This window comes from Ptiloglossa arizonensis, chromosome 5 (genome assembly GCF_051014685.1).
Source record: "Ptiloglossa arizonensis isolate GNS036 chromosome 5, iyPtiAriz1_principal, whole genome shotgun sequence".
In the NCBI taxonomy this organism is placed as follows: Eukaryota; Metazoa; Arthropoda; class Insecta; order Hymenoptera; family Colletidae; genus Ptiloglossa; species Ptiloglossa arizonensis.
The window spans coordinates 26,737,186-26,750,964 of NC_135052.1; the positions used below are offsets into that span (position 1 = coordinate 26,737,186).

At 35.4% G+C, this 13,779-nt stretch overlaps 1 protein-coding gene across 2 annotated transcripts; it reads left to right on the plus strand.

The window, feature by feature from the left end:
- The first annotated feature begins 287 nt into the window (after nt 1-287).
- On the plus strand, nt 288-11,942 carry Nup98-96 (nuclear pore complex protein Nup98-96). Of its 2 annotated transcripts, XM_076311713.1 has the most exons (31): nt 288-561; nt 868-945; nt 1,022-1,231; nt 1,641-1,883; nt 1,984-2,187; nt 2,326-2,409; nt 2,552-2,731; nt 3,362-3,489; nt 3,572-3,773; nt 3,834-3,887; nt 4,068-4,251; nt 4,378-4,489; nt 4,582-4,722; nt 4,819-5,129; nt 5,202-5,464; nt 5,566-5,811; nt 5,918-6,171; nt 6,270-6,416; nt 6,525-6,642; nt 7,418-7,534; nt 7,610-7,792; nt 7,871-8,047; nt 8,606-8,835; nt 8,943-9,189; nt 9,376-9,513; nt 9,729-10,005; nt 10,317-10,583; nt 10,688-11,113; nt 11,188-11,285; nt 11,364-11,610; nt 11,686-11,942. In XM_076311713.1, the coding sequence occupies exons 2-31, from the start codon at nt 915-917 to the stop codon at nt 11,873-11,875; spliced, it is 5,709 nt and encodes a 1,902-aa protein (XP_076167828.1). In that variant the 5' UTR covers nt 288-561; nt 868-914; the 3' UTR covers nt 11,876-11,942. The 2 variants fall into 2 exon arrangements, with proteins under 2 accessions (XP_076167828.1, XP_076167827.1); XM_076311712.1 differs by having other exon boundaries at nt 3,572-3,887.
- The last annotated feature ends 1,837 nt before the right edge of the window (nt 11,943-13,779 follow it).

Sequence of the window (13,779 nt, forward strand, 5' to 3'; positions counted from 1 at the left end):
TGCAGTTACGTAGTTTTGCCTACCCGAGTGTCTCGTCAAACTGGACGAGGTACAGTAACATTTAAGTAATAGATTTATTTTGTTACATCAAAAAGAATTATTTCTCTCAAACTTAACATCAAAATTATTTTATGAACGAGTAACTTGGATAAATTTAAGCTGATTTTTTGAAATTTAAGTTAGCCAATCAGAGTCGAGAACATCATAACTTTATAATTCGAGACCCTCAACACTCTCCTTAGAACAAACATACAACAGCACTGCTGAAGTATCGATCGATTTTCGAGAGTTACGATCTTGCGACATATGTCGCATATGTAGTGTGTGTGCTTGCCAAGTATCGAATGTAATTAACAATTATTAGTTTAATACAACGAATTCCTCGGACCGACAACTCAACGTTTTTTCATATTACTTTATTTGTTAAATTTTTTGATAAACATTGATGAAACTTTCATTTACATAGTTTCTTTATCAAGTAACTTTTTTTATTGAGACAAATTTCACAAGGTGCGAAGTCGTTAAGAACTGCTTTCACAAGGATGCAATGAATGTTCACAGGTATGTTTTTAAAAGCACTGACAATAATGTCATCCGTAGCTGCAATGAATGTCACCACGCGTACATCCATGTTGTTTTCACTGTAATTATACTAATACTGTAAGAAGTAAGAAACAGTAGTATTATCGAGTATGAGTACTGTTCGTTTTTGCGTCGTATTTTCTATCGATTAGAGATTACGAATGATAACAAACTCAAGGATATTTACTAATATTAGTTACTGTATCGATTTTTACTGTAAAAATATTCAAACAAGCTGCTTGAATGAATGTGGCCCATTTATTTTTATTTATTATTATATTTTAGGTGGTATTAAATATTAAACGTATATAGGAGGCATCTAAACAGTAAACATGTTTGGACAAACGGGAAATACATCATTCAGTAAGTAAAAAAAATAATTCTTTTTCCACTTTTTATATATTTTACCTTTATATTTGATAATTATGTATTGCTGTAGGTGGTTTCAATAATACAACGCAAACCAGTCCCTTCGGGCAATCCGCATTTGGTAAACCAATAGCAACAACAAGTTTCTGCAGTGGTGCAACACCAGTTTTTGGTAGTAGTAATACTTCTCTCTTTAGTTCAAAGCCAACAGGCTCTACCACCGGTGGCTTGTTCGGCAATACTACAACACCACCTGCATTTACTCAGACATCTTTTGCAGGTAGCGATTTATGGACTATTTTGTTGGATATAGATTTGTAGCATTTATTTATACAAATATTCATTAAGCATATTTTTGTTGTCTTGATAGTTTTGCATTGAAAAGTCATTTCAATATACAGTCAATCTTTAGTACTGATTTTTGAAGTCAACATAGTTCAAGAAATTCATAAGATGGTAAAAGTAGAAAGTTTTTGGATTTTTACTTGAGTACATCAATATTGATTTGCAACTTGATCATATTCTCTAAATGATTGAGCATAACAACCAGTGAATTGATGTTGCTTTCTTGAAACAGATTCGGATATAATTATAAAGTTTATTTTTTATCTATAATTTGTTAAGAAAGCTTTATCTATAGTACATACAATAATATAGATACATTTTTTTCTCTTTTACCTTTTCCACAGGTTTTGGGACAACCAATACAAATACCAATTTATTTGGCAGTCAACAAAATCCAAGCACAAGTTTGTTTGGCACAAATGCAGCCACTTCCGCGTTTGGACAGTCAAATAAGCCAGCTGGATTCAGCTTTGGCACAACATCTGGAACAAATTTATTTGGACAACCTCAACAACCAACTCAACAGACCACTCCTTTTGGACAAACTAATACCACTGGAAATACAACTTTATTTGGCACAACACCTGGTAAATATTTCTTTCTGCGATGCATGCGTAAATCATGATTGTACTGTTCAAAAAAATATAGTCCATCTTCATTGTCCATATTCTCTTTTGTTCATGTAAGGTTTCGGCAATACAAACCCTGCCAACACGGGTGTCATCGGCACAGTCGTCAAATTTACTCCCATTATCACTACCGATTCTATGTCGAAAAATGGTATATCTCATAGTATATCGGCGAGGCACTGTTGTATCGCGTCAATGAAAGAATACGAATCGAAATCGTATGAGGAATTACGATACGAGGATTATTCTGTGGGTCGCAAAGGTAATATTATATACATAAATACATTTTGACAAGCGACATTGCTTTGACGAAATAGTTATATTAGATACTTATGTTACTCATAAGCATTACAAGCTACCTACTTATGTGTACCTTTTTTTGTTGTTTTTCATTGATCAGGACCCAGTTCAGGAATTTTTGGTACACCTGCACAACCTTCACCTTTTGGTAATGCAGGAGCAAACACTAGTCCTGCGACAACAGGTAAGCTGTAATAATATAAATTAGTTATTACATATTCACGAAATTATTTCTGAGTAAGAAATTTTAAATGATTTTGAAAAATACAATATTTATTTTTGTACTCTCTTTATTACATAATGCTTTTATGTTAATCTTATATTAGGTTTTGGTCAAATGAGTGGCGGTTTCGGAACGACTACTCAAACCGGATCAAGTGGTTTGTTTGGAAAGCCAATGACAAACTTCGGGGCACCTTCGACGACAACTACAAACAGTTTTGCTTTTAATTCTACTCCGAGCACAAATTTGTTCGGTAGTAATGTTCAGGCCAAACCTTTTGGTAGTAAGTATTAAATATGTTAAATATGATAACACTAACAATGTTGATGCCGATAAAGCTAACACCAGTGTAAGTCGTACATGTGCTTTTAAGCTTTTATACCATATATAGGTTCATTTTAACACATTGTAAAAGGACTATTTGGTGTTTTTTTATTTATGTAACGCAGGCCATTTTTGACGATTGATTACGTTGGAAAGGATTTTCTAGAAATCGCTCTAATTACTAGTTTATCGTGAATTTTCATTTAATTTTTTTTTAATTTTAATAAAAGTGAACAGTCCTTTGATGATATATTACCATCGAAAGACGTTGTATATATACTTATCTTAGATATCTCTTCCTTATAAATGCAATTTTTAGTGTAAGTACATACTATCTTCTTTATTCTTCATTCACACAATTTTAATTAGGTGTACGAGGATGTATTACACTTTGTTATTGTCTCAAGGATTGCGTGTTGCACCACTGTCTGTTCTGTGAAACATTTTACTGGATGTTTAAATGAGATGCGATAAAATTCAAACTCGGTGGATTTATGTAGCGTTTATGTTCAAAGGTTTATTCCGTAGAGAAATTCTACATGTTCCCACATATAATGTGTTAAAAAAATATAAATATTTTCACCTACAGCAGCAGCGCCAACCCCACTCTTCGCAACCAGCAATACTAATCAAACTGCCGGTACAGGTTTCGGTGGCATTAATACTACCCAGAACACTGGTTTCGGATCCACGTTTGGATCAACGCAACCGAACCAGGTAATATAAAACTGAATAAAAATACCGAATATGCGCCAATGCATATCTAATTCTAGTAACATTCTTATTTGTATGTTTATAGAGTATCGGTTTATTTAATCAGAACAAATCGGCTTTCAATGTACCACCTACATCATCCAGTACTAGTTTCACTAGCTTTGGTCAAACACCCGCTGGCAATACAGGCACAACTTTATTCGGTACTAAACCTCCTGGAGCTACAAATTTTGGAACAGCACCCAGTTTTGGTTCGACTACAGGATCGACTTTTGGATCTACAACAGGTTTCACTCCAGGTCAAAACTCCTGTACCACATTGTTTAATACATGTTTTAAACCTGCAGGACAGACGTCTGGATTCTCTTTTGGTTCTACTACCACGCCTTCAACTGGACTGGGTAAATTATTTATGTGTTTATTATACCAAACAATTTTTTCAAATTTTGCGCGTTATTACATTGGTTTTCAATGGATTCTTAATGGTTAAACTAATAAAAAAATTAAACGATGAGAATTTAATGAGATTACATATTATAACAACCTTCGACGTTAACATTGACTATGTATTTATTCTACAGGTACAAATACGGGTTTGACAATGGGCAGCGGTTCGACTTTGTTTGGTCAACAAAAGCCAGGTGGTTTGTTTGGTAATACTGGAAACAACACAACGTTCAATACAACAGCATCCTTCGGATCTTCGACTTTTGGAACTAATTCAAATATGGGAACTGGAATTGGAATGGGTTTACTTGGTGCCGGGTACTATTGAATTCTTCTACCTTTATTTTGAATTAGCTATACTGTTTACTTAATTCTTATCTGTGCAATTTTATTTCTATGATCAATCAAGTGATTTCAATTTCTCTTTCATTTTATTCACTACAGCGCTGCGAACAACCGAACAAAGAACACGGGAATAGTACCAGTTCATCAACAAATTTTGGCATTGGTGTCTGCACCGTTTGGTGATTCGCCGTTATTGAAGAATCTATTACCGGTAAATACTTGTTCATTATACAGTCGTTGACATCAACTCAAATCGAAAAAAGTAAAAATTCTCAGGATACACGGTATACCATGTATTTTTAGGCTTCCGGCAAAACAGAAGAGTTATTAAAACCCGCGAATGCACCTTCCAAAATATTAAATCGTCCACAGTACAAGCTTACGACGGTTAATAAATCACCAAAAATCAAAGCTAAAGTGGTTACTCCCGCTCAGTTATCGAAGGTAATTTATCGAACATAAGATGACAAAGATCAACTGAATAAGAGTTTTATTTTTTCGATTTTAAAAATGTTGCAAATATATCGTTAATATGTACAGAAATCGATGTTTGAGGGCCTCGAAGAAGAAGATCCGCTTTCGGAAGCGTTTCAACCTCGCCCAAATGCAAAACGTTTAGTGCTACGCCCAAAGTCTAGAATTAAATCGATAATATTGTCACCAACCGAAAATTCCCAACCTGTAGGAAAGAATGTACAATCTCCTGACAAAGGAGAGGAGAAAGTGAACGGAACAAATTCGTACGTTGAAAATACATCTAACGAGGCCGTAGACAAAGAAAATCATAATGATGATAATAATAATAATAATAATTCGCAATTAGCGAACGATCGAAGATCATCATCGTCTTGGTAAGTTCATTACTCTATGCGCCATGTCAATTTCACCGACATAATGTTATTCGATTACTCTTTATCATGTAGGTTGAAAACAAACAACCTCTCATGTAACTCAACGACGAAGTATTCGGGCGAAGAGTCATTCGAGGAACAACGTTCGCCATTTACTACGCCAAACGCATTTCCGGATGAAGCGATAGACAATACTGTCACTGAATTGCGGCTTCATAAAAATACCAGTTCATGGAATCAAGTGAACTCAGAAGTCAATAATTCCGTGGACACGTCTTTAAAAAATAATTCTCTCGTTGATAAATCATGCACAGATACTGCAGCTCAGAATACCGGTACGAGTATAAAATAACAATTAAAAAATGCAAAATGTTGAGGTTGCTATCCTGAACTTTAACAATTTTAAGCTCTTCCTTTTTCTTTCCATTTTTCGTAGATTCGAGCCAAGAACTGGACGATAGTTCATTTTGGTCTCTTCAAAATTCCAATTGGAAAATGAACGCGGCAAAAGTAACATTGAAACGTGCAGGTTATTATACAATCCCGCCACTCGACAAGCTGGAGGATTATGTTTGTGGAGAAACCTGCGTCGTACCAAATTTCACAGTTGGTCGCGAGGGTTACGGAAATGTATATTTTCCAGATTCGTTTGATATTTACGGTCTCAATTTAGATGAAATCGGTAAGTATTAGAATCTTGTTCGTTTTACTGTATAAAATTCTGAAATGGAAACGGTAGTCCTATCTCCTGTATTGAATTAAAATATTTTTCTGAACTGTGTTTTCAGTACATTTTCGACACAAAGAAGTTATCATTTATCCGGATGATGAGGCGAAACCACCAGTTGGCCAGGGATTAAATCGTAAAGCACAAGTTACGTTAGATCGGGTATGGCCACACGATAAATCTCTGCATAAACCAATCACTGATCCTAATCGTTTATCTACAATGGATTACGAAGAAAAATTACGAAGAGTATCTGCAAAACATGACACTAGATTCCTTGAGTATCGACCTGAAACTGGCTCGTGGGTCTTTAAGGTACTCCGCAAGAAACTATATACATCTTTTCTCTATTTAATAAGTACTCCACTTTTGGAACAGCTTTTCTTACTCGATATTGTTCATCCTTATCTCAGGTGGATCATTTTTCCAAATACGGATTAAGTGATTCGGACGAAGATGACAACAACAACGCCAGTACGGTGAACGATCCGAAACGATTAAAGTTATCCACAACAGCTTCACAAAAAACCCCGACTAAATTGGACCAATCTAAAGTTACTGTAAGATTTCCACGATTGCTTATATATTTCTAATTGTGTCGACTAATTTAGTATTTTTGCACAATGTAGGCTATTACAAGCATTCTTTTTTTTTTGATTCGCTATTAGAACAAGAAGGTTACTCCTGAGATGAATGGTACCATGAATGAATTGAAAACGAAGAACGCATATTATTCGGAACTGCTTGCTAAATTCCTCGCGAAAGCGGCTGCCCGACAATCTACAAGTAAATGACATAGTTTCAATTTAAATAATGATGTAGTCTGATATAAACTTGGGTTTAAATATGTTTATTAACATTTTAAACATTGTGATCTCGTACTTGGTTTTTGTTTAATAAGAATTGTAAAGAACATATCAATTTACAACAAAAAGAAGAAAAGAGGAAAAAATGCAATTACGCTGATAATAAGATAAAAGAAACGTATTTTGTAAAAAGTAAACGATTAAAAAAGAGAACTTAATGTTATTCATATCCAACATAAGAGTTATAGTAACTTAAGAAGTATATTTTTTTATATGTTTTTAATTACAAGAGAATTCTTAGTGTCAAGAAAAGATTTCAAGCAAAAATACTTGATATTTTTTATTCGTAACACGAACAATGTTAATCACAGGTAAACAAAACCATTTATTGCCAACCAGTATCCAATCTTAAATTTTTAATTTCTCCGTTTTAATCGTTTACTTTCTACAAAATATTTTTCTTTTTTTTTTATCAACATAATTATCTTTTTTTACTTTCCTTCTTTTTTTCATTGTAGACTGACATTGTCTTTCTTCAAGTATTACCGAAGAAGACATAAACACGAAATCGAAACTTAAAAAAGAATAATAAATATATTTAAATCATTATGTAAATTAATATTTGATCTATCAATAATTAAGCATCTAGCAATAATTAAACTTACCATCGAAGTTTTGAAAAACATAAACAATCGTGAAGATTGTAAGTATGGTTTGATTAACTCTCTTCTAACAAAATGCTTGTTTCTAACCAGTGAGTCCAACTAGTGATAATGCTCGTCTTTTGGGTACCGATAGTCACAAATTGCAACTGATGAAGGCCAACTTTTTCGACGGTAGTGATGAGGAAATGAATGAAATCTATGAGCGAGGTATTACAAATAATTTTACTTTTTCTTTTAGTAATTGTGTTTATATTTATTCATTGTAATATGTTTTTATTATAGAATCGAATCGTGTTGTACTTCTTCCTGAGCATAACAATTCTATACAATATTTAATTGACACTGCTCAAGAATTAGACGAGGATCAAGCATACAATATGATTTATAATCCGTTACTACGATCGAATTTAACGATTCATCGTATGCCAGCTTTCGAGTACGAAGATTCGATAGTTTCAAAGGCAGGTGGGTTTTTTCAATCTATCAATTATGTTCTTCGTACATATGTGAGTTACACAAGTTCTAAAGGAATTTATTTTACAGATTTGAAATCGAAACGGTCGATGGATATTATTACTACAAAACCGTCATTTTACGAGAAACATTTCCCAGATCCTATAATAATTCCTGTGACCACGATTCTTAAATGGCAGTCCGAAGTGATTCCATTACGAGAGTCTATTATACACAAACTCGAGTCTCGTTCTGTAGCTGATACTGGTAAGTAGTACGTCGTATAATTCTTATTCTTTTTTGCTGAACTATTATGGTAATTACTACAAAAGCTTATGTTTAAGTATATTTATTAATATTTTAAATGTTTTGACTCCGTCTTTTGGTTCTCTTTAGTAATAATTAGAAAGAAGAATGGAAGAAAGAGATATGTAATTATGTAGACGAAAAGATATAAGACAAATATTTTGTAGAAAGTAAATGATTGAAACGGTAGAATTTAAGATGCATGAGTTAGAAGAACTAAAAAACAAAATATTTATTTTTGTTAGCGGTCAACATTGTTTCCATTCAACATGAGAATTATAGTATGTTAAAAGGTGTATACAGTAAAATAGGAAATATCAAATACTTTTGCTTAAAATTTCTTCTTACTTATAGGAAAATTACAACGATGTTTGATTAATGATCGTTAATTATCGTAACATTTAAAATATTAATAAATATAATAAAATACATGTTTTTCTTTCAATTAGATTTACACCCTACCAACATTTACTATCGAATTTCTGCGGAAGTTGTAAATAAATGTATATTTATTTGTAGGTATACAGATGGGAAGAATGTTTAAACCGAGTTGGGGACCAGGCTTGACACTCCTCACATTAAGCACAAAAAAACAGGCAGCTGAGGTACATCTGTGTAGTCCGTTTGAACGGATTTGGTCTTACATGTACGGTCGTCTCCCGGAAGATAAAACTTCCGCCGCAGTAGTCCAACGCATTCAAATTTTGGGTGGTAATTGGACAAACGAAGAATGCCTCCAGATATTTGAGGTGATTTTTATATCAAATACCGTCCTTAGACATTTCAGGAATGAAGAAAATTTTATGGATATTAATATCCGGAGCTTTGTTTTCATTTTTCATGAATGGTATTCAAGAAAAGTATAGAGGGTCATTTAAAAATTCAATTGTCACACTGTATAATGGATCAAGAGGGAGACTGCCCAATGTTTGACGTGGATACAGATATTAATAAAGCGAGACTGGCTTTACACACTCATTGCAACATGGCTGAGGAGTTCGCAGATCAATTTGCTGCTGATAGTTTTGCCGGGTACGTCGCTAGCGTTTGGAAACTCTGTGTGGCACTCTGGGGAACTCTGCCCGATATAAACGTGTCCCCTGGTACGGTTTGTTTATCTATAATCTGATGTTTAATACTTCGAATACGATGACTCACGGTCATCGTTTCTTCCTCACGTCTTTTCCTATTTGTTTTCTTCCTTCTGCTTTCCTCTTCTCCATATCATCACAAGTACAGAACATACACATCTCTGCGATAGATATGTAGCTTTTCGTCTTTTGTTTCAGAAGATACAGCAAATCATCATACCGTGATTGCGCGACGGGAGGCTATAGGAGAATGGTTACAAAACGTTATAAGAAAGACCCTCGAATGGGACAACGCAAGCATTAGTAATGAAGAAAAGATCCTCCTTTTACTGTCCGGTATGTATACATTGTAAGAAGAACGAAACATAATTGCAAACGAACGTTATCCAATATACTGCATATTTATGCATTTCTTTCGTTCGTACGGTGGTTTCAGTCATACTTTATTTTTAAAATAGATAAATGTTTAAAATAATTGCAAAACAAATATTTATAACATGTTCTTTTTTTGTTTTCTTGTTGCACCTGCTCTTCGTTGAATGGAATCAAAGCTTACGAACTAGAGGAAGCATGTAAGACTGCACGAGAAGTAGGAGATCATAGTCTAGCACTACTGATGACACAGTTATGCAGTGGAATGCCTACAAAACAACTAATAAAGCAGCAAATTGCGTTATGGCAAGATACCGGTGCTGACGAATACATAGAAGCAGATCGATTAAAGCTCTTTGCACTGATAGCGGGCGAACCACTGGTGTCCAGCAAACATGGTTTTATCAACGTCTGCGAGAGTCTCGATTGGAAGAGAGCACTAGCTGTTCATTTGTGGTAATGTGTCATTGTTTTTTAAAATCATCATTTCTTAAAACCAGAATATGGGAGAAGCACGCGGTGACAAATGTCTCAGTAATTTTACTGTCCAAATATTGACAAGTTTTTTTATCTTAGTTAATTTTAATCGAGGTTATGATCAATCTATACCTGACTTTTGATTTTTTAATTATTTCAAGTTGGAGTACTTGTTTAATACGATACAAATTTGTGTTGGAGTCTTATAGTACACTATGTATCCATTAATGTTGGTAGATATCCTTTCCTTGTTTACAGATATTAACATATTGTGTATGTGTGTATTACAGGTATTTTTCATCTCCAGTTGCTTCAATAAGAGATACATTAGAACTCTATGAGGAAGCCTTTGACATAAACAAGACCACAGATGTTTACGCAGCAGCACCCACACCTGAGTACAAAGGAGATGATTATGAGCTGGAACTAAACAATGGGAAACCAATATACGATCTCTGTTTTCATCTCATAAAATTATTTTGTACCGGAAATCATGCACTCGGAGAACTTTTAAATCCCGCAGCACACACTGCTGATCCATTGGATTACAGACTTAGGTAATCGTTGATGTTCCACAATCATTTATACTTCATACTTAATTTATAATTTTGGTAACGCCTTTTGTGTAAATTCTTTCTCAAACAATTTCGTTTAATTGCAGTTGGCTGATGCAGCAAGTACTTTTAGCTTTGGGTTACTCGCATCTCTCGGAACATGTTGCCGCTTTAACGCATGTTAATTTCGCGACACAATTAGAAGCGCATGGACTTTGGCATTGGGCCGTATTTGTAATGTTGCATTTAAAAGGAGACGCTGGAAAAAGGAAAACAGCTGTAATGAATTTATTGGAACGTCACGTTGAAATAAACGACGACGATGACGACGATGATGAAATTCCTGTTCACAACGATCAAGAATTTTCAAAGGATGGACAAGAAAATGCTAGGGGAAATCAAGAACAGTGTATGAGGGAAGAGAGGGAAAAATTTTTGAGAGAAGAGCGAGAAAAATTCTTGAGGGAAGAGCTCGGTATACCTTCAATCTGGATTCACCAGGCCAAAGCTGTAAAAAGTTATGTAGCCAAAAGGTTGGTATATCGATTACATGCGTGGCAATTAATTGTTTAGTTGATTTCTAACAAAAAAATATCTTTTTCGTTAGATACGACAAAGCTGCTTCTTATTTTATCCAAGCTCAACAGTGGAATACTGCTCATGAAATTATTATCGAACATTTAGCCGCAGACGCTATAATAAATGGTACGTTTTTCTATTATTTTCAGTTTGCTTTGTCTTTGTTGAATTCTTTAATGTAATTATAATCGTAATTTTTTTCAGAGAATTACGAGTATCTACGAGACTTATTGTGGCCGTTAAATCCCCCGGAATGTAGCAGTACCATAAGTGGATGGGCTTACCAAGGACAGTTACTTTGGGAGTACATGGATATAACTATGGATATTGAATCACTGTTACGCGGCGCTGATCCGCGTGGAATAAGTTACAAATTGGAGTTACTGAAACCACGATTGACAAGTCTTTGCTTGAAGATTAATCAGTTTCCCTGTCCAACCGCTAAGCATAGGTAGAATATTGTTTCTTTGTCCATTATTCTTTATCTGCTATTTACGTAATGACAAATGATCGTATTTTCTTTTAGACTTTGCCAAGCGGAAATCGCAAAGAGAACGTTACATCTAGCTAAAAGTTTATTGCAATCAAACGAAAATAAATCTACCGTAATACTTCAACTCGTCTCCCATTTGCCATTACCGGAAGATTATGCCCAACAAGAACTTCGTCCTATTGTTAATATGCGCGTGAACGAAATTATACTTCAAGCAGTGTAGATCCCTTTGTGGAAATTTATACAATGGAGAACATGATTCTTTTTTAATTAAATGAAATCTCCATAGATTTTTAGTTTTTATAAACATAATAACAACATAACAACAACTACAATAATAATAGCGGTGATAGCAACAGCGCTGATAATGATGATGTTGATAATTATAGAGATAAAGATAATAATATTAGTAATCATCATTTACGGATAAGAATAGTAATAGCAATAATGATAATGATACTAAAACTTACAGTGCCTAAGATTCATAAGTCCAGTATGTACGAATGTTTGTGTTATATTGTGTTACGTAAGACATTCTATATCGATCTTTTAAATAAATAAATGAGACCTGAAAAGAACAAGTAACGAATATAAAAATCGAATCTCGAATATTTAAGTGCTTCTCATTGCTTAATGTGTAATAGTTTCTGGGCTAGAAATTCTATTACAAGAATTTATTACAATAATGTTGTTTACAGGAAAAATTTGGAATCAATCAATCATATTTCAATATTACATAAGAATTTTTGAACATACAGCATTACATCATCTGCTATATGCAACGTGTGTGTATACATATACACGCGCGCGCGTGCTCGCACACGTATGTATATATACGCGCCATGAAAAAAACTTTGAAAAATCATGATAATAAGATAGACTTAACGCGATAATGTAGCGCCAAAAAAATTGATGGATGGCATTTAGTCGTTCTGTTAAAATCTTCCGTTAAAAACCATAAAAAAGGAATTCCGTGTATTATGAAAGATAGGACCGGTGTCTATCAATCGTGCGTTGAACCTAAAATTGAAAGGTTTGAAATCCAATGAACCTTTGAAAAGGAAAACACTTGAAAAATCTACAAAGTCCCTGGGACCCTTAGGATCTAGAAACTTGACTTTGTGCATGAAAATATAGATGCATGTTAAATCAATGATACCGGGCTTGCGCCCCGTTACAGCTACCCCTATTATGGTGCGAGGTCGGGAGGATCTCTCACTCCCACTACCCTAAACGTCTCCCTTCGTCTGTCGCCGCTCTTTTGTGGGGAAAAGGGCCTCCTCGATGCTGCACCTCTCTCCGTCCTCATCTATTGTCTCTTTTCATTTCCACATCTTGCAACCTTCACCTCCTACTTCTACCCTCCCGCCTTTGCGTCGTCAATCTAAGTCACTCTTCCCCTAGTTCCGTTGAATCCCCAATGCCGTCGTTGCCGCTGTTTGTCGTTGCTACTCTCATCGTTGCAGCGACTACTACCACCATCACCATTGCTGCTGTGTTACCGCCGCTACCACCATCGCCCTTTCCAACCCCACCACCACCATCGCCGCCGCTACCGCCATCACCAAACTACTAACCCAGACCTGGTATTCGTCAACTGCCTACGTTCTCATCTCCCCATCCTTTTAAGGGGTGGTAGCGAGTACATACATGCTCGCACCCGTAGAATAGTGCTATGTATGTACTCCTAAAACGCCCGAATCCCAACCAACGTAGACGTAGGAAGAGTAATGCGCGCGCGCCGACCGACCAACCAGCCGCCTTCGGCTTGTACGTAAAGCGACTCCGTGCACCATCTTGGCCCGATTTTCATGAGAAAGTATAATCGAAACGGAAACGCGTACTTTCATTTTCTTCCGTAAAAAAGCGTAAAGCTTCGCTCGCGGAAAAATCGTTTCACGGGATCGGCATTTCACTGCACGCGTGTTCCACATACAAATACTTAATTTTTTCGTCGCTTTTTTCTTCCTTTCCGACGCCGCTGCATTCCCCTTCTTTGCTACCTCCCCCACTACTCCTTCGGCTCTTTCTCTTTCTCCTTTCCTCTTCGGCTTCTCCCTTATCCCACCCTCGTCCTTCATTCTTTTGGGTTCTCTGCGCGTTACGGTGTGAACACACTTGAGAGAT

What these genes read in the sequence shown, in the direction of transcription:
- Nup98-96 (XM_076311712.1), top strand. Translation starts at nt 915, where the DNA reads ATGTTTGGACAAACGGGAAATACATCATTCA. An exon ending in CACTAGTCCTGCGACAACAG is followed by an intron (nt 2,410 to 2,551) that starts GTAAGCTGTAAT and finishes ATCTTATATTAG; the next exon opens with GTTTTGGTCAAATGAGTGGC. An exon ending in GATCAACGCAACCGAACCAG is followed by an intron (nt 3,490 to 3,571) that starts GTAATATAAAAC and finishes GTATGTTTATAG; the next exon opens with AGTATCGGTTTATTTAATCA.